At 46.3% G+C, this 20,121-nt stretch overlaps 1 protein-coding gene across 6 annotated transcripts in view; it reads right to left on the bottom strand.

Annotated features, from left to right (window-relative positions):
• The window catches only part of LOC138971916 (remodeling and spacing factor 1-like), a 129,464-nt gene that overhangs the window by 107,594 nt on the left and 1,749 nt on the right, over positions 1-20,121 (bottom strand). For 5 of the 6 annotated variants that reach the window (XR_011457423.1, XR_011457426.1, XR_011457425.1 and 2 more), the window contains exons 3-8: positions 17,577-17,680; positions 16,565-16,748; positions 14,792-14,937; positions 8,722-11,914; positions 8,303-8,392; positions 3,321-3,459 (exon numbers count right to left, since the gene is read on the bottom strand). Coding sequence is in view for 1 of the 6 variants with exons in the window: in XM_070344762.1 (XP_070200863.1) it covers positions 3,321-3,459; positions 8,303-8,392; positions 8,722-11,914; positions 14,792-14,937; positions 16,565-16,748; positions 17,577-17,680 (3,856 nt within the window). In the remaining 5 variants the exon portion in view is untranslated. The remainder of the gene's footprint in view (positions 1-3,320; positions 3,460-8,302; positions 8,393-8,721; positions 11,915-14,791; positions 14,938-16,564; positions 16,749-17,576; positions 17,681-20,121) is intronic. The other variant, XR_011457427.1, reaches the window with a different exon arrangement.

The following is a 20,121-nucleotide window of genomic DNA, read 5'->3' as shown; positions in this document are numbered from 1 at the left end:
TATAACCATCCTCCCTCAGAGTGGCTTCAGTGTAGGGGACAAGCCTGTCCTACTATAACCATCCTCCCTCAGAGTGACTTCAGTGTAGGGGACAAGCCTGTCCTACTATAACCATCCTCCCTCAGAGAGGCTTCAGTGTAGGGGACAAGCCTGTCCTACTATAACCATCCTCCCTCAGAGTGACTTCAGTGTAGGGGACAAGCCTGTCCTACTATAACCATCCTCCCTCAGAGTGGCTTCAGTGTAGGGGACAAGCCTGTCCTACTATAACCATCCTCCCTCAGAGAGGCTTCAGTGTAGGGGACAAGCCTGTCCTACTATAACCATCCTCCCTCAGAGTGGCCAGTTCCGGTGTGAACCAGAAGAGGAGAACGCGGCAGCGCAAAAACATCAACAAGGTTGAAAGGCTGTGCGTTCAGGTTGAACCTCCAATTGAAGGCCGCGAACGAAGGTGCTTGCTGATCCACTTGAGCAAACCAAGGCTTAGCCGACTCAGGTGCCTCACTGTGTTGTGACAACAAAGGCACAGTAGAGCTCTGAGTACTTGACTGAGGGCAAAATTTCATCAGAACTTTCGACATCTCGAAGGCCACAGACGGTGATTCCCGAAACCGGAAAGGACATTTAGTCTCCTTGGAACCCCGGAAATCCCTGAGAGCCGAAGGTGGTGGAACAAACTGAGCCTTAGACTCAACCACCCCTTCCTCAAAATACTTGATAGACTCAACCACCCCTTCCTCAAAATACTTGAAAGCCGTTTCCGCTGCCAACACAACAGCATTTAACAGCTTCTACGGCAACCTGAATTCAGTGCATTCCCCCATAGCGGAAGCACCATCATCAGTACACCCTTCATGCACATCCGTGCAATCCGGAAGCTGACTCCCACATTGACTGCCATAGTTCAACGGGGAGTCAGCTTTACTGCCCTCTTCCTGCCCCCAGGGCGGAAGCGGAAGCTGCACACCCTGGCCAAAATCTTCCGATAAGGCGGGGTGCACCTTACCCTGAACTGACCGACCGCCTGAGCGGAAATGGTCCTTACCCTGAACTGACCGACCGCCTGAGCGGAAATGGTCCTTACCCTGAACTGACCGACCGCCTGAGCGGAAATGGCCAGCCCAGAGATCAGAACTTTCGCCCCGACGGAGTACGAGGGGGTTTACTTTCTCCTGAGAACGCGCTACGCTTTGGCCGGAGAACCCGGTTACTTGCGTAGCTGACATACCTTTAGACTCAACTGGAACGCCGGAAGACGGACCACTCAACGAAAGGAAGTGACGGTCATCAGCATCCTGTGAAGCATGAACATCCGCGTGCGTGACCGTGGCGGAAGGGGAAGGGCGAACCTTGGCCAACGAAGCGACATCCGTTACCCCGGAAAAAAGAGCCCGAAGTTCCGCTCTCGTGGAAGAAATCTCTGCAGCCAAAGATGTAACCTGCAAACTGAGCTAAAGTAGCAAAGCAGCTACGTCCGTAGAAGCCAAACCAGAACCCACAGAAGAGGAAGTCCCTTTAACAGACTTACCTTCATGAACGACCTTGTCCGAGGACAAAATGGAGGTAGCCGGTAAATCGACCAAAACATCAATACAGGCAAATCCGGATAAGACGAAATTGAAGGGACCGAATTGTTATTGTGTCCTATCCGAAATTTCGACTTGGTCATAGTACCGTGAACTACGAAAAAAATCAAAGAGACCGCTTGAGTACCAGTCAAACAACTTGTGATAATGCATGTTTCAGCTACTAGGTACTGCCCTGCCTGCACACACAGATTTCCACTCTGTTAAACTCGGTCACTGACCGGTCACTGACCCCCGTGCAGGAAGTGTTTCCTCTCTCAGATATGACAGGGGAACCACCTCTCATGGCAAAAACTGGGTCATTGACCCCTGGGAAGAAGGTCGTGTCTGTAAACAAGGCCACCCAGCTATCACAATGCCTTTGATCTGGCCGCACACACAGAGCACGAAGTGTTTCCTCTCTCAGATATGACAGGTTAATTTTCTTTTCCGTGACTCTGCCATGATTGTGGATGAACGCAAAACTGAACAAAGACTGAATGAGAGGCAACCCACAATTTGAATTCTTCTTCTTCCGTATAGTAACCACGTGGTTCACCCGTGAACACACACAAACACACACTGTGAGTACCACTCGCCTCTCCTTACTCCTCGCCCCCTCCTAACTTCACTTCATACTTTATTGCGTGCCGACTGACCAGTCCGTGTGGCGTCCGTGTAGAGAAGAAGGGAATAAGGTTACACAATGCGCTAGTGTGAGACGCCAAGTTTCGTGTTTCGAGTTGCTGTAGTAAATATAGAGTAAACTTTGTCTTTGGGACTGACTTTCTGTTGTGTGCTATCCGTCTTTCGACTTACGTAAGAGAAATCCCATTTCGAGCTGAGGGTACTTTGTACACATAGATAAAGAGGGATAATTCCGGACCAGAATTTCTTTGTGTGCTAAGCGAATTTTTGACTTAACCGTTTGTGAGTTAGCTGGATTTGCCTGTACATTTCTTGGAGGTCGGTTCTAAAACAGAAACAACAGCCTGGCCGGTTTGTTTAGATTTCCTAGGCGTTTTCCTAGACAGAGAGGCCTCAACAGCCACCTGTTTGGGAGTATGCCTCTTCCTGGCACTATCAGCCATGACAAAAAGACTCAAGAAAAATTTTATAAGTCCAAATTGTGGCCAAAATATCGCCAAAATCATGAAAAAACAAGGAAAGATCTCACCCCGACATAGTAGCGAAGTCGAAACGAAGAGTAGAAACGAAGAGGAATGTAACAAAGTCAAAAGACTCAGTGACAACAGCTGTAACACAGTCAGAGCGTACAAAATAGCGACCAACTTGACTGAGCGCTGAGCTAGGAATGACTACAAATGGTGGCATATGCGCACGCATATGGAAGACAGACTCGGTATTGGTCTGGCCTTGATACCAGTATGGGTATTGGTCACTCTTTTTTAGAGTTGTCTCCCTTGTTACCAAGGGGACGCGTACAGCGTTACCAGCACTGAACTAGGGTTAATTGCTATATGTGAGTTGGGTAAGATATGTAATTTAATGCGCATCGCGCATGTGCGCTCGCAAAGCTCGGCGAGAGCAAAAATACGGATCGGATCTATATCGGGACGAAATGCGAAAAATCGTATTTTCGGTTTCTTAAAAATCGTATTTCTATCGCGGAAAGCGTAGTGGCGTAGTTTGAAATAAAAATCGTAGAAAATTACGTCCAAATTGTAAGGGTAGGCAGGTCTGCATAATGAGACTGAGAGATCTTGTGCATGTGAGGGCGAGAGTTTCACCGACCTTCCCTGGCACGCTCCCTCTCCTCCCTCTGTCGCCTCTGCTCCTCCAGTCTCTCTTCCTCCGCTCGCCTCCTCCTCTCCTCCTCCTCCTGCGCCCGCTGTCGCTCCTCCTCTTCCTCCGCCTCTCGCAGGATCCGCTCCTGTACGCAAAACATCTTTCATTACTTTACTTTATTCTCTGAACACAGGGTCTAGCCTACACAAATACTAAATATTTTGCAAAATATATAAAAATGAATAGCTTATTTTGCTAATGATTGTGATAAGGTTTGCATTGCATAACGTCAGACTCGCCTGACTATTTCCACCAACCTGAATACCAGGGCTGATACTGATACCAACCTGAATACCAGGGCTGATACTGATACCAACCCGAATACCAGGGCTGATACTGATACCAACCTGAATACCAGGGCTGATACTGATACCAACCCGAATACCAGGGCTGATGCTGATACCAACCTGAATACCAGGGCTGATACTGATACCAACCTGAATACCAGGGCTGATACTGATACCAACCTGAATACCATTACCAGGGCTGATACTGATACCAACCTGAATACCAGGGCTGATACTGATACCAACCTGAATACCAGGGCTGATACTGATACCAACCTGAATACCAGGGCTGATACTGATACCAACCTGAATACCAGGGCTGATACTGATACCAACCTGAATACCAGGGCTGATACTGATACCAACCTGAATACCAGGGCTGATACTGATACCAACCTGAATACCAGGGCTGATACTGATACCAACCTGAATACCAGGGCTGATACTGATACCAACCCGAATACCAGGGCTGATACTGATACCAACCTGAATACCAGGGCTGATACTGATACCAACCTGAATACCAGGGCTGATACTGATACCAACCTGAATACCAGGGCTGATACTGATACCAACCTGAATACCAGGGCTGATACTGATACCAACCTGAATACCAGGGCTGATACTGATACCAACCCGAATACCAGGGCTGATACTGATACCAACCCTGTTCCTCTGAAGCACGGAGTACCCCAGGGCTCTGTTCTAGGCCCGGTTCTGTTTACACTATACACACAGGACCTATCTGACGTCATCTCGAGGCATGGCTGCGAACACCACAAGTATGCCGACGACACCCAAATAGAGGATTCTGCTCCCCCCAGTGATTTTCCAAAAGTGGTTAAAAACACTGAGCGCTGCATTGAGTCAGTTAAAGACTGGATGATAGACAATAAACTCAAGCTGAATGACTCAAAAACTGAGGTGATGCTGTCAGGCTCAAGGCATGCTTTAAATCGGATTGACTGTACTTCCCTGACAATAGGCGACACTCAGATTGTCTCCCAAACCGCTGTTAAGGACCTAGGCGTGTACCTGGACTCTGCTCCGACAATGCAAAAACACATTAGTTTTGTTTGTAAATGTGCCTTTTTTGAGTTGCGCAAGATTTCCTCTGTCAGATCATTCCTGACACTCCAAGCCACTGTTCAACTTGTCTCCTCTCTGATCCTGAGTCGACTTGACTACTGCAACTCATTGCTTGCCGGCCTCCCCACTGAAGAACTTGATCGCTTACAGAGAGTCCAGAACAGTGCTGCAAGGCTCATTCTGCAGAAGTCTAAGAAAGACCATGTCACTCCCCTACTTACCACCCTTCACTGGCTTCCTATGAAGTATAGAATCGAGTACAAGCTGGCTCTGTTAGGGTACCGCTGTTTTGAGAAATCACTTCCCCCCTATTTGTCCCATTCCCTCAGTATCTACGAGCCATCCCGTTCTCTCAGATCCTCCTCTGAAAAACTCCTTCGCATCCCCAAAACCAGGACCAAGACCTTTGGTGAAAGAACCTTTAGGTACCAGATTCCGACCGTCTGGAACTCGCTTCCAAGTTCTATCCGTGACTCCAGCAGCCTTTCCTCCTTCAAAACACAACTCAAAACATACCTGTTTCGTAAAGCCTTTGCTTAGCCCGAGTAGACTCTCCACAACTCTATTCTGTTTTGGAACTCTCTACCCTGCATGTGCTTTATGGTCTATTTGTCAATGGTATCTTTGTGTGTGCGCGTGCGTGCGCGTGCGTGCGCGCGTGTGTGTGTGTGTGTGTACTTTTAACATTGTACGCTAAGTTTTGCTTAGTGCTTGGGATCTTGGTGTTATGTCTCAGTTAAATGTATGCTTTGTATGCTTGTTGATTTGTGCTAGTTTATTCTATAATGAATTTGTAAAGCGCCTGGAGCCAATTGATGGGACTCGCGCTATAGAAAAGTTATTTATTATTATTATTATTATTATTAATACCAGGGCTGATACTGATACCAACCCGAATACCAGGGCTGATACTGATACCAACCTGAATACCAGGGCTGATACTGATACCAACCTGAATACCAGGGCTGATACTGATACCAACCTGAATACCAGGGCTGATACTGATACCAACCTGAATACCAGGGCTGATACTGATACCAACCTGAATACCAGGGCTGATACTGATACCAACCTGAATACCAGGGCTGATACTGATACCAACCTGAATACCAGGGCTGATACTGATACCAACCTGAATACCAGGGCTGATACTGATACCAACCTGAATACCATTACCAGGGCTGATACTGATACCAACCTGAATACCAGGGCTGATACTGATACCAACCCGAATACCAGGGCTGATACTGATACCAACCTGAATACCAGGGCTGATACTGATACCAACCTGAATACCAGGGCTGATACTGATACCAACCTGAATACCAGGGCTGATACTGATACCAACCTGAATACCAGGGCTGATACTGATACCAACCTGAATACCAGGGCTGATACTGATACCAACCCGAATACCAGGGCTGATACTGATACCAACCTGAATACCAGGGCTGATACTGATACCAACCTGAATACCAGGGCTGATACTGATACCAACCTGAATACCAGGGCTGATACTGATACCAACCTGAATACCAGGGCTGATACTGATACCAACCTGAATACCAGGGCTGATACTGATACCAACCCGAATACCAGGGCTGATACTGATACCAACCCTGTTCCCCTGAAGCACGGAGTACCCCAGGGCTCTGTTCTAGGCCCGGTTCTGTTTACACTATACACACAGGACCTATCTGACGTCATCTCGAGGCATGGCTGCGAACACCACAAGTATGCCGACGACACCCAAATAGAGGATTCTGCTCCCCCCAGTGATTTTCCAAAAGTGGTTAAAAACACTGAGCGCTGCATTGAGTCAGTTAAAGACTGGATGATAGACAATAAACTCAAGCTGAATGACTCAAAAACTGAGGTGATGCTGTCAGGCTCAAGGCATGCTTTAAATCGGATTGACTGTACTTCCCTGACAATAGGCGACACTCAGATTGTCTCCCAAACCGCTGTTAAGGACCTAGGCGTGTACCTGGACTCTGCTCCGACAATGCAAAAACACATTAGTTTTGTTTGTAAATGTGCCTTTTTTGAGTTGCGCAAGATTTCCTCTGTCAGATCATTCCTGACACTCCAAGCCACTGTTCAACTTGTCTCCTCTCTGATCCTGAGTCGACTTGACTACTGCAACTCATTGCTTGCCGGCCTCCCCACTGAAGAACTTGATCGCTTACAGAGAGTCCAGAACAGTGCTGCAAGGCTCATTCTGCAGAAGTCTAAGAAAGACCATGTCACTCCCCTACTTACCACCCTTCACTGGCTTCCTATGAAGTATAGAATCGAGTACAAGCTGGCTCTGTTAGGGTACCGCTGTTTTGAGAAATCACTTCCCCCCTATTTGTCCCATTCCCTCAGTATCTACGAGCCATCCCGTTCTCTCAGATCCTCCTCTGAAAAACTCCTTCGCATCCCCAAAACCAGGACCAAGACCTTTGGTGAAAGAACCTTTAGGTACCAGATTCCGACCGTCTGGAACTCGCTTCCAAGTTCTATCCGTGACTCCAGCAGCCTTTCCTCCTTCAAAACACAACTCAAAACATACCTGTTTCGTAAAGCCTTTGCTTAGCCCGAGTAGACTCTCCACAACTCTATTCTGTTTTGGAACTCTCTACCCTGCATGTGCTTTATGGTCTATTTGTCAATGGTATCTTTGTGTGTGCGCGTGCGTGCGCGTGCGTGCGCGCGTGTGTGTGTGTGTGTACTTTTAACATTGTACGCTAAGTTTTGCTTAGTGCTTGGGATCTTGGTGTTATGTCTCAGTTAAATGTATGCTTTGTATGCTTGTTGATTTGTGCTAGTTTATTCTATAATGAATTTGTAAAGCGCCTGGAGCCAATTGATGGGACTCGCGCTATAGAAAAGTTATTTATTATTATTATTATTATTATTAATACCAGGGCTGATACTGATACCAACCCGAATACCAGGGCTGATACTGATACCAACCTGAATACCAGGGCTGATACTGATACCAACCTGAATACCAGGGCTGATACTGATACCAACCTGAATACCAGGGCTGATACTGATACCAACCTGAATACCAGGGCTGATACTGATACCAACCTGAATACCAGGGCTGATACTGATACCAACCTGAATACCAGGGCTGATACTGATACCAACCTGAATACCAGGGCTGATACTGATACCAACCTGAATACCAGGGCTGATACTGATACCAACCTGAATACCATTACCAGGGCTGATACTGATACCAACCTGAATACCAGGGCTGATACTGATACCAACCTGAATACCAGGGCTGATACTGATACCAACCTGAATACCAGGGCTGATACTGATACCAACCTGAATACCAGGGCTGATACTGATACCAACCTGAATACCAGGGCTGATCAAGTTACCAACCGGCAAGGAGCAAGCCGCAGGGTGGGATTGGTTGAAAGTGAGTTTGATTTGAGATAGTAACCAATCTAAAGACACAGCAGGCTCCCACCTTCTTGATAACTTTCTTGTGCACCTCATCCCTGATCCCTGTGTGTCGAGAAGCAGGAAACAGAAAATGTGTCTTACCGTATCCTCTTGCTCCTTCTTCTTGTAGAGCAGTCTGGTGGACAGGCGCCGAGGTGCCATCTCTACCTCCCTCCTCTTACGCTCCTTTTCCTGTCAAACAAGCCACAACGTTAACTTGGCATATATCTACAACGCTCATTTTTTCTCGGCTTTTAAAACTGAAATAAGGATTGATTTATATGCTCTTGACCAAAACCCTTTTTGATTTTTTTTCAAGAATCCTTTCCCCACCAAACTTTTGACCCCCCAGGCAATGGCAGCATCCTCACGATATCTGGCAGTCATTTTTACATTTTACATTGGATCCACGCACATTTGAGCAAATACGCTTGACACCTCTCTAGCAGGCATAAGAGCTTTGCCATCAACCCGTGTATTGGTGTACAGACTCACACTAAATCCCTAACCCAGAAACCTACCTTCTCCTCCTGAATGGTGGGAATCTCGGGCAGGAAGTCGTTGCAGATTGTGCGTATGAGTGACTTCTCACAGCGCACACCATTGGTGTCGAGCATGGCTGCCAGGTGCTCCCAGTCCTCCACCACCTCGCAGATCAGGTGCCAGCCCGTCTTCTCGCTCCAGTCCGTCGGTTTCCATGGTTCCCACGGCTTCAGCAGTTTCTCTTCTCCGCTGCTGATGCTGGACACTTTGGAGTCTTGGCTAGCCTTGGAATCTTGGCTAACCCTGGAGTCTCGGCTGTCCGTGTCCTCTCTCTCCACTTTTCTCTGGCGTAGACTTCTCCTACCAAACCCGTTTGTCTCTGTGGGCTTCTTTTCAGGTTCTGTGTCCTCATCCTTTACCTCATCTACTGCCTCGTCTGCCTCCATTTTGTCATCTACAGCTTCTCGCTCCTTTTTAACACTGACACCTCCCTTCTCTGCTTCAACATCTTTACCTGTGTCTACCTTCTCTGCTTCAACGTCTTTACCTGCATGTTTCTCCTCTGTGGTTACCTTGCAGTCATCCCCTGAATCTTCTTCTCCTTCCATTTTGATCTGTGTGTCTGTGCCCCCCTCTGTTCTGTGGGCGATGAGAGGCTCCGTGCCATTGTCTGTGCCCCCCTCTGTTCTGTGGGTGATGAGAGGCTCCGTGCCATTGTCTGTGTCCCCCTCTGTTCTGTGGGCGATGAGAGGCTCCGTGCCATTGTCTGTTCTTTCAGGGCTCACCTCCTTAAAGTCTTGCTTGCACTTTTCTGTGTCTGCTGTCGCCTTGGTGGATGCTATTTTAGTCACATCTGTTTCTCCGTTCACCTCAGTAGATTCTTTCTCAGATATGTCTGCGTCTCCTTTCAAATCAGTGGATTCTTTACAAGACGTTTCTGTTTCTTTCTCCAAGGATTCCATCTCAGACTTTTCTGCGTCTTCTTTCACCTGGGTAGATTCTTTCACCTGGGTAGATTCTTTCACCTGGGTAGATTCTTTCACCTGGGTAGATTCTTTCACAGATGATTCTGTCTCTTCGTTTACCTCTGTGGATTCTGTCTCTTTGTTTACCTCTGTGGATTCTGTCTCTTTGTTTACCTCTGTGGATTCTGTCTCTTCGTTTACCTCTGTGGATTCTGTCTCTGGTTTTTCTGCGCCTTCTTTCAACACTGTAGATCCTTTCTCTGCCATATCTGTGTCAAGGACGTCTACGCTATCTGTCTGCAGAGTTGCATCCAACTCCATGGCCTCTTCCTGTCCATCACTACTGTCTTTCGACCCACCTTCACCTTCCTTTGTCTGGGGGAGAGAACTTTGGTCTGATGATGGCGGCGGCACGTCAGAGTGTGCGTGGCATTTCTCCCCCCCACCACTTCCCTCTCCTTGCTGCGTCTCTATCAGCTCTGAGCTGGCTTTCTCCGCCCCGCTCTCTTCTATCAAGTCTGTGACCTTGAACTTTGGAGCATCACCAGCGTGTGTGGGTGAAGGCAACGCTATGTTGGTATCAGCTGGGATTTCATCACTGTCGCCCTTTTGATGTAAGTCTTTCTCTGATGAAGCCTCTTCACTGGACTGTTCCCCTTTCAGTGGTTGTGACTGTGCCAGCGTTGTGTCATCTTTATCAGACGTTGCCGCACTGACAGGGGTTGTGTCATCTTTATCAGACGTTGCCGCACTGACAGGGGTTGTGTCATCTTTATCAGACGTTGCCGCACTGACAGGGGTTGTGTCATCTTTATCAGACGTCGCAGCACTGACAGGGGTTGCTACATTTTGGGCGGTGGAGTCAGAAGTTTTCTGTGCATTGCGCACTTGACAGCTTTCTTTCTCCATAGCTTCTTCCTCAGCCTTGTCCACAATGGCAGTATCCTCAGCTTCCCCGCTTTGGGTTTTGTCTGAGGATTTGTCAGCGGTGGTGGTTTCTGTTCCTTCCTGGGAAGTTTCCATTGCACTTCCTGTTCCTTCCTTCTCTTCCCGCTCTGTCTCCGACTCGTTATTGTGGGGCTGGCTGCCGTCTTCTAACAGGGCGCTTCCTTCTGTTCGCTCTGTTTCACCGCAATCCTTTTCTCTCAATGCTGGTTGTACTTCTGTCTTTCCTGATGCGGTATCCTCTCTTTCGCCCTTTTCTGAAATGATATTATTAACCCCTGTCTTTTCTGGTGTAATATTGTCGTCTCCTGTCTTTTCTGCGTGGGAATCCAGTGAAGGGATCTCAGCCTCGCTTGCATCTTGAGAAACCTCGTCCATAACGTCTGTGATTGTTGTTTCTCTCCCCTTGTGCTTTCTCCTCCCTCTGCTCCTGCGACTGCTCCTCCCTCTGCTCCTGCGACTGCTGGCTTCTGACTTTGGGACGGACGCGTCGGAATCGTGATCGTGGCTCTCCCTGCCATCAACACTCTTGGATGATGGCCGACTTTTCTTGGTGGCGCTCCGGTCCCGAGAGAGATGGGACTGGTCTGTGTTAGAGAGGTCCTTCCTGGGCCGGCCCCGCTCTCGTTTTGATGTCTCCGATCTGACGGTGCTCACGCTGGACACAGAGTGTCTGTCATCGTCATTGGCTGACACCAAGCTGTCCCGACTTTCCTCGTCCATGCCGAACTTGGCTCGTAGACGCGCGGAGCGGGGAGGGTGTTTTAGGATCTGTGGCACCGGGCCTTTCGGAGTCTCAGGAATTTTCATCACTTTGGGTGGCTTTGTCAGAGACTTTCTGCGTGGGTTGCTGTAGCGCTGTTTTCTTGTGCCCTTCTCTGAGTAGTCTTCATCAGAAGTGTTGTCATCGAATCCCTCGTTATCATCATCTTCTTCATCATCATCATCAGAGTCTTCAAACTTGAGGCTCACGACATCATCTTCTTCCAAGTTGTTGTCTTCGTCGTCGGCTGCTTGCTCAGTTCTCTCCAGGTTGACCCTGAGTCGAGCCGACCTTTTCTTGGACGAGTGATCATCCTCTTCTTCGTCATCATCATCTTTTTTCTTGGCCAAAGTGCTCAACGGCTCGTCGTCTGTGTCCTCCTCCTCCTCCGACTTGTCATTCTCCTCATCCTGGTCTTCTTCTTTCTCCTCCTCTTCCTGTTCTTTCTTGGCGCGCAGGCGAGCGGACCTGGGCGTGCCTCTGGTCGACGCTGATCGTTTCCTGGCCTGAGAGGGAGTCTTCTTCCCTCGGCCTCTGGCCTTTTTAGGGGCGGCTTTCCTGCAGCAACAAGAATGGACAACACTTGGAAACAGGCAAGAAACACATTGCAAGCCACAAATCTCAGCATGCTTTCAACACGCCTACTACCCCCCCCCCCCCCCCCCTCATAATTTTAACATCCTACTTAATAATTGGCCTCATTGAAAAAAATAAAAAGTAAATGATATATAAAAAAAAATATCAAAAAGGACCCTTAAGTCTGACGAGAAGTTTTTCTAGAGATTTGACAACACAACCAGCCTCACGCCCTGCCCACCACAGTATCACCATGGCAATGGAACCTCTCTTCCAGGGCCGCCAATAAAACAAAAATCTGAGAAACTCAGGCCTTAAAAATGGGAGGCCTTAAATGCACAATGGAGGCCAATTGTTGCTTCAACAGGGCTCTGAGAGCAGCAGCATCTCTAAATGCACAATGGAGGCCAATTGTTGCTTCAACAAGGCTCTGAGCGAAGCAGCATCTCTAAATGCACAATGGAGGCCAATTGTTGCTTCAACAAGGCTCTGAGCGGAGCAGCATCTCTAAATGCACAATGGAGGCCAATTGTTGCTTCAACAAGGCTCTGAGAGCAGCAGCATCTCTAAATGCACAATGGAGGCCAATTGTTGCTTCAACAAGGCTCTGAGCGGAGCAGCATCTCTAAATGCACAATGGAGGCCAATTGTTGCTTCAACAAGGCTCTGAGAGCAGCAGCATCTCTAAATGCACAATGGAGGCCAATTGTTGCTTCAACAAGGCTCTGAGCGGAGCAGCATCTCTAAATGCACAATGGAGGCCAATTGTTGCTTCAACAAGGCTCTGAGCGGAGCAGCATCTCTAAATGCACAATGGAGGCCAATTGTTGCTTCAACAAGGCTCTGAGCGGAGCAGCATCTCTAAATGCACAATGGAGGCCAATTGTTGCTTCAACAGGGCTCTGAGCGGAGCAGCATCTCTAAATGCACAATGGAGGCCAATTGTTGCTTCAACAAGGCTCTGAGCGGAGCAGCATCTCTAAAAGCACAATGGAGGCCAATTGTTGCTTCAACAGGGCTCTGCATGATGACCAAGTTTTACCGAGAGGTTCTGGTACTGCCATTGCATGATGACCAAGTTTTACCGAGAGGTTTTGGTACTGCCATTGCATGATGACCAAGTTTTACCGAGAGGTTCTGGTACTGCCATTGAATGATGACCAAGTTTTACCGAGAGGTTCTGGTACTGCCATTGCATGATGACCAAGTTTTACCCAGAGGTTTTGGTACTGCCATTGCATGATGACCAAGTTTTACCCAGAGGTTCTGGTACTGCCATTGCATGATGACCAAGTTTTACCCAGAGGTTCTGGTACTGCCATTGCATGATGACCAAGTTTTACCCAGAGGTTCTGGTACTGCCATTGCATGATGACCAAGTTTTACCCAGAGGTTCTGGTACTGCCATTGCATGATGACCAAGTTTTACCCAGAGGTTCTGGTACTGCCATTGCATGATGACCAAGTTTTACCCAGAGGTTCTGGTACTGACATTGCATGATGACCAAGTTTTACCCAGAGGTTCTGGTACTGCCATTGCATGATGACCAAGTTTTACCCAGAGGTTCTGGTACTGCCATTGCATGATGACCAAGTTTTACCCAGAGGTTCTGGTACTGACATTGCATGATAACCAAGTTTTACCCAGAGGTTCTGGTACTGCCATTGCATGATGACCAAGTTTTACCCAGAGGTTCTGGTACTGCCATTGCATGATGACCAAGTTTTACCGAGAGGTTCTGGTACTGCCATTGCATGATGACCAAGTTTTACCCAGAGGTTCTGGTACTGCCATTGCATGATGACCAAGTTTTACCGAGAGGTTCTGGTACTGCCATTGCATGATGACCAAGTTTTACCCAGAGGTTCTGGTACTGACATTGCATGATGACCAAGTTTTACCCAGAGGTTCTGGTACTGCTATTGCATGATGACCAAGTTTTACCGAGAGGTTCTGGTACTGACATTGCATGATAACCAAGTTTTACCCAGAGGTTCTGGTACTGCCATTGCATGATGACCAAGTTTTACCGAGAGGTTCTGGTACTGACATTGCATGATGACCAAGTTTTACCGAGAGGTTCTGGTACTGACATTGCATGATGACCAAGTTTTACCCAGAGGTTCTGGTACTGCCATTGCATGATGACCAAGTTTTTCCGACAGGTTCTGGTACTGACATTGCATGATGACCAAGTTTTACCGAGAGGTTCTGGTACTGACATTGCATGATGACCAAGTTTTACCGAGAGGTTCTGGTACTGACATTGCATGATGACCAAGTTTTACTGATAACAGTGGAACCTCCCCTTTAAGACCCTGATTTCTCACATTTTTTGTTCATAACCTCTGTAACTTCACCCATTGTTAAAGGCATATGTACGCGCTCCCGTGTTTACAAAGTGTAGTTTGCCCATAATCGATGTCAAACGCACCATAAGACCATATAATGACGATATGTCACCATGCGCGGACCATAATACATGCATTACAGCTTGTTCTAGCCTCTAAAAAAGTGATGATGTCAACAAAGCCGCGGTGTTAGCTCCCTTGCATCAACGTTACATGTGTTGCCAAATCTATAAATAGGACGATCCAGATCAAAATGAAAATTAACATATCTCAACATTGAAGGGGTCCTAGACCACAATATTTTGCAGGGAACTTAATTTAGCATGTCTCCAGCTGTTGGTAAAGCAATTAGCGTGTATAGTCATCGAGTACATATGCCTTTAAGATTCTCTTTCTTAAGACCCTGTGTTCTCAGATTTCTTGAGGTCTCAAGAGGTTGTTTCCACTACACTTAACTTCCAATGCCTGTAAAACTATTGGTTACAATGAAAGTATGAGAAATCTCACTCGTTTGTCTTTTTCCTGCCACGCGTCTCCTTGACGACCGGCTTGGGCTCCTCCATGTAGAGACGTGTGCCGTAGAAATACCAGTAGCGCGCACCCTTCCCATCCACCCCCAGTGGCTCCACCCTCATGCTGTCGCCGTCCAAACCCTGCATCACACGTATCAACATCATCAACAACACCAGTACCACGCCCCCTTCCCATCCACCCCCAGTGGCTCCACCCTGCATCACACGTATCAACATCATCAACAACACCAGTACCACGCCCCCTTCCCATCCACCCCCAGTGGCTCCACCCTGCATCACACGTATCAACATCATCAACAACACCAGTACCACGCCCCCTTCCCATCCACCCCCAGTGGCTCCACCCTGCATCACTCGTAACAACATCAACACCACCAGTACCAGAGATCAAACCCCAGGATGAGAGTCAAGCGCCCTAACCACTATTCCACCCCAGCTCTGTGGCAGAGTACCAACAATGGAGTCACGCGCTCTAACCACTATTCCACCCCAGCTCTCTGGCAGAGTACACACTCTAACCACTATTCCACCCCAGCTCTGTGGCAGAGTACACACTCTAACCACTATTCCACCCCAGCTCTGTGGCAGAGTACACACTCTAACCACTATTCCACCCCAGCTCTGTGGCAGAGTACACACTCTAACCACTATTCCACCCCAGCTCTGTGGCAGAGTACACACTCTAACCACTATTCCACCCCAGCTCTGTGGCAAGAGTACACACTCTAACCACTATTCCACCCCAGCTCTGTGGCAGAGTACACACTCTAACCACTATTCCACCCCAGCTCTGTGGCAGAGTACACACTCTAACCACTATTCCACCCCAGCTCTGTGGCAGAGTACACACTCTAACCACTATTCCACCCCAGCTCTGTGGCAGAGTACACACTCTAACCACTATTCCACCCCAGCTCTGTGGCAGAGTACACACTCTAACCACTATTCCACGCCAGCTCTGTGGCAGAGTACACACTCTAACCACTATTCCACCCCAGCTCTGTGGCAGAGTACACACTCTAACCACTATTCCACCCCAGCTCTGTGGCAGAGTACACACTCTAACCACTATTCCACCCCAGCTCTGTGGCAGAGTACACACTCTAACCACTATTCCACCCCAGCTCTGTGGCAGAGTACACACTCTAACCACTATTCCACCCCAGCTCTGTGGCAGAGTACACACTCTAACCACTATTCCACCCCAGCTCTGTGGCAGAGTACACACTCTAACCACTATTCCACCCCAGCTCTGTGGCAGAGTACACACTCTAACCACTATTCCACCCCAGCTCTGTGGCAGAGTACACACTCTAACCACTATTCCACCCCAGCTCTGTGGCAGAGTACACACTCTAACCACTATTCCACCCCAGCTCTGTGGCAGAGTACACACTCTAACCACTATTCCACCCCAGCTCTGTGGCAGAGTACACACTCTAACCACTATTCCATCCCAGCTCTGTGGCAGAGTACACACTCTAACCACTATTCCACCCCAGCTCTCTGGCAGAGTACACACTCTAACCACTATTCCACCCCAGCTCTCTGGCAGAGTACACACTCTAACCACTATTCCACCCCGGCTCTCTGGCAGAGTACACACTCTAACCACTATTCCACCCCAGCTCTGTGGCAGAGTACCAACAATGGAGTCACGCGCTCCAATCACTATTCCATCCCAGCTCTGTGGCAGAGTACACGCTCTAACCACAATTCCACCCCAGCTCTGTGGTGGAGTACCCACCTTGAGAAGCTCCGGGACATCGTCGGCGTCCAGACGGAAGTCACACAGCTGATGCAGCAGCTCCACTCGCTGCCGCACGCCCAGAGTGAAGTAGTTCTTGTCCTGCAAGGGGTTGGCCTCCCCTAGCTCTGTCTCCAGGCGTTGCTTGAAGATGTCTCGCAGATACACGTCATAGTTCTCTGGTCTGGTAAACAGAGGCAAAGTTTCAGATACACGTCATAGTTCTCTGGTCTGGTCAACAGAAGCAAATTTTCAGATACACGTCATAGTTCTCTGGTCTGGGAAACAGAGGCAAAGTTTCAGGTACACGTCATAATTCTCTGGTCTGGCAAACAGAGGCAAAGTTTCAGATACACGTCATAGTTCTCTGGTCTGGGAAACAGAGGCAAAGTTTCAGATACACGTCATAGTTCTCTGGTCTGGGAAACAGAGGCAAAGTTTCAGATACACGTCATAGTTCTCTGGTCTGGTAAACAGAGGCAAAGTTTCAGATACACGTCATAGTTCTCTGGTCTGGTCAACAGAAGCAAATTTTCAGATACACGTCATAGTTCTCTGGTCTGGGAAACAGAGGCAAAGTTTCAGGTACACGTCATAGTTCTCTGGTCTGGCAAACAGAGGCAAAGTTTCAGGTACACGTCATAATTCTCTGGTCTGGCAAACAGAGGCAAAGTTTCAGGTACACGTAATAATTCTCAGGTTTGGTAAACAGAGGCAAAGTCAGATGACAATTAATGGTTTGGTAAACAGAGTGAGAAAGAACGGCAGAGGATGATAAAAAGTAAAGGTCTCAAGCAAATGTAAAAGTATATATTACAATATAAACATGAGAGTCTGTGTGGAATTTTTGCTGAGTCAGCTGCAACAATCCAAATGATTTATTTTCTTCCTGAAATTTCTGGTACCAAGAACATCCATATCAGAAACTCAACCTTGGATATGCCGATTAAAAACTCACAATAAATTCCTTGATTTGAGTGTTTTAAATTTAAGTGTTTTCCAAAAGTCTCACCCAATGTCATCTCTTCCATAACAACCGTTGAGAAGTTTGGAGATGAGATCGATCAGCAAGAAGTTGTTGTCAGACTCCCCAGCCAGTAAGCTTTCCTCAAGGTCCTTGCAGGGCAAAAAACATAAACAATCAAATTTAACATCTGTGGGAAAACCCAATCCTGAAATAGCCATGATTAAGAAGAGAGACAACTCTTTGATGACAATGATGTACAAACAAGGGAGATAATGTACCTTGGTGTGCACAAAGGGGCCAGTCATGACAGTAGTTCTGTCAACAGTTTTATTTATTATATTGCAACAACAGTTACTCATGAAAACCAAGACAGGGACAACAATGTACACACTTATTAGAGATCTGCTCTTAGTCTTTAAATCTCAGCAGTTCTTTCTTTTCATCAAACTGAACATGGGGCAATTCCAACAAAAAGTGATCACCTGGAGTAAAATTTCATATTGAAGTTAGGATTGATTTCTTACTACAGTATAATTAACAGATAACTCAGCTTCAGATATCTTGGCTTTTGAACTTTTTATCTGAGTGATTTCCCTTGATGGCAGCCATTTTGTTTTTAGCTGTAAAAATATATGGAGGAGCAGAGAAAAGGTGGGTGTCACATAAACTGTTTTCTTACCATCTTATAGTTTTTTTTCTAAAACTTTTTCACTCCAATAGAGAACAGACAGTCTATCCTTTCAATAAAGCATACTTAGTTTAGATTTGCTAGCTTTATTGTTGGCAAAATTGGATAGGAAAGATCACTCCAGGTGAAAGACACGTCAGTTACGTTTTGATAGTGTTTGTTTTAATCCTGAACTAAGGAATGGAACATTAAAATCAAAATTTTGGGTATTCTTGAATATTCACCCAAGGAATATAGAAAGCCTAAATGTACCAAGATTTGTTGTAACTGATGTGGCATTTCAATGTAACTGACGTGGCATTTCAATGTAACTGACGTGGCATTGGTGTAACTGACGTGGCACTTGAACATAATTGACATGGAAATAGAGCAGATTTTAGTTTGTAATCTGTTCACATTTAAATAAATTATGCTGAGTTAGTTTCAGACTATGTTTCAACAATGTATCCATGGAAGAAAATCCAGCCTACTCTTGAATCATCAGCATTCCAAGTGACTAACAAATTATATTTTATCTTCTTGAGATTGAGCTATGCCACCAAAGACAGCAGCGCAGCGCATGCAGCTGTACAGACAACGTTTGTCTGAAGAAGCAAAAGATAAAGTCAAGGAGAAAAACAAGGAGCAACAAAAAAGATGCAGGAAGAAGTGGACGCTACAAAGAAGAAAGTCGGAAAGTGTAAAAAGCACTGAAAGGAAATCTCTGTCACGAAAAAGAAATAAAACCTGAACAATACTATGCAGTTGATTATGTTGATCGGTTTTACATTGGTCGAGTTCTTGGCGATGGAAAGAAATCGGGGTTCTTTTCAATGAAATTTCTTCATCAAATGTCTGAAGATGGAGAGCTGCATTTTTACTGGCCAAAAAAAGATGATTCTGACCAAGTCTTTCACACAAATGTGTTCTTTGGGCCAGTTGAACTCCAAGGTTGTGGAAAGTTCACATGCTCATCTGTGAAGGATATTCAGGACAGGTTTTCAACTCTAAAATAAAAGATTTGAGAAACCTTCAAAAACAGGAAGACTTTCTGTTACATTTACCGTGATGGACGAGAAACAGGTCTTTGAAAACTGGAAGACTTTTTGATCACATAAAATTTAAGCTGTGATGGACGAAACTGTTGAAGTTTACTGGATTTATTAAGTTCTTGTTTGATCAGACAGCAAAGCCTCATGAGAATGGTTGTCAGTGTTCCAGTCAGTGTGCAATGCAATCTCGCAGAATCCTTGCTGAAGTTGTAGTTATGATGGATAATTAGCGAGTTCACGTCAACTACATCCTTTTTTTTTCAAACGTTTCATCATTTTCTCAGGTTTTAAAGTTAATTTCAGTTTACAAAATGCTTATTCATTTTAGTTCTCATAGTAATGATAATAGTACCAATCTCTGTTAATTTATTTTTTTCCTGACGAGTCATTTTTGATTTCAATCTTTTCTTTAGTGTAGCAAAGAAAGTCTACATTTTGAATTTTTGTTATTGAAATCATATAAGTATGAATGAAAGATATGTTCAATTTCCATGTTGCTTCTAATTAAAAGTCAAAACAATCCATTTTATGTGTTCAGTTTGTTTTCCTTAAGCTTTACAACTGATTTTACGTTTTTGTTTTCACAGGACACGTCAGTTACGTTCACAGCCGCCACGTCAGTTACAATTTCATTTCAAATTTGTGAAGATCTGTTGATTTTCTTGGTTTATGCTTTTATGCCATTTTCAAGAACAGTATTTCATACTAAGATACAGAAAAGTTTGAGAGTCTAACTTGAAACACTTTGACACAGAATTTCTGATTTGTATCTAGCCATCTGAAATCAAGTGATAATTTTTGCCACATCAGTTACGCTCTTATAAATGGCCGCAGTAAAATGTTTTAAATGATACTTTTTGCCACATCTCAT

Source organism: Littorina saxatilis, linkage group LG7 (genome assembly GCF_037325665.1).
Source record: "Littorina saxatilis isolate snail1 linkage group LG7, US_GU_Lsax_2.0, whole genome shotgun sequence".
Classification (NCBI taxonomy): Eukaryota; Metazoa; Mollusca; class Gastropoda; order Littorinimorpha; family Littorinidae; genus Littorina; species Littorina saxatilis.
The sequence above is the reverse complement of the archived record's forward strand: the minus strand, read 5'-3'. Positions and strand labels throughout refer to the sequence as shown.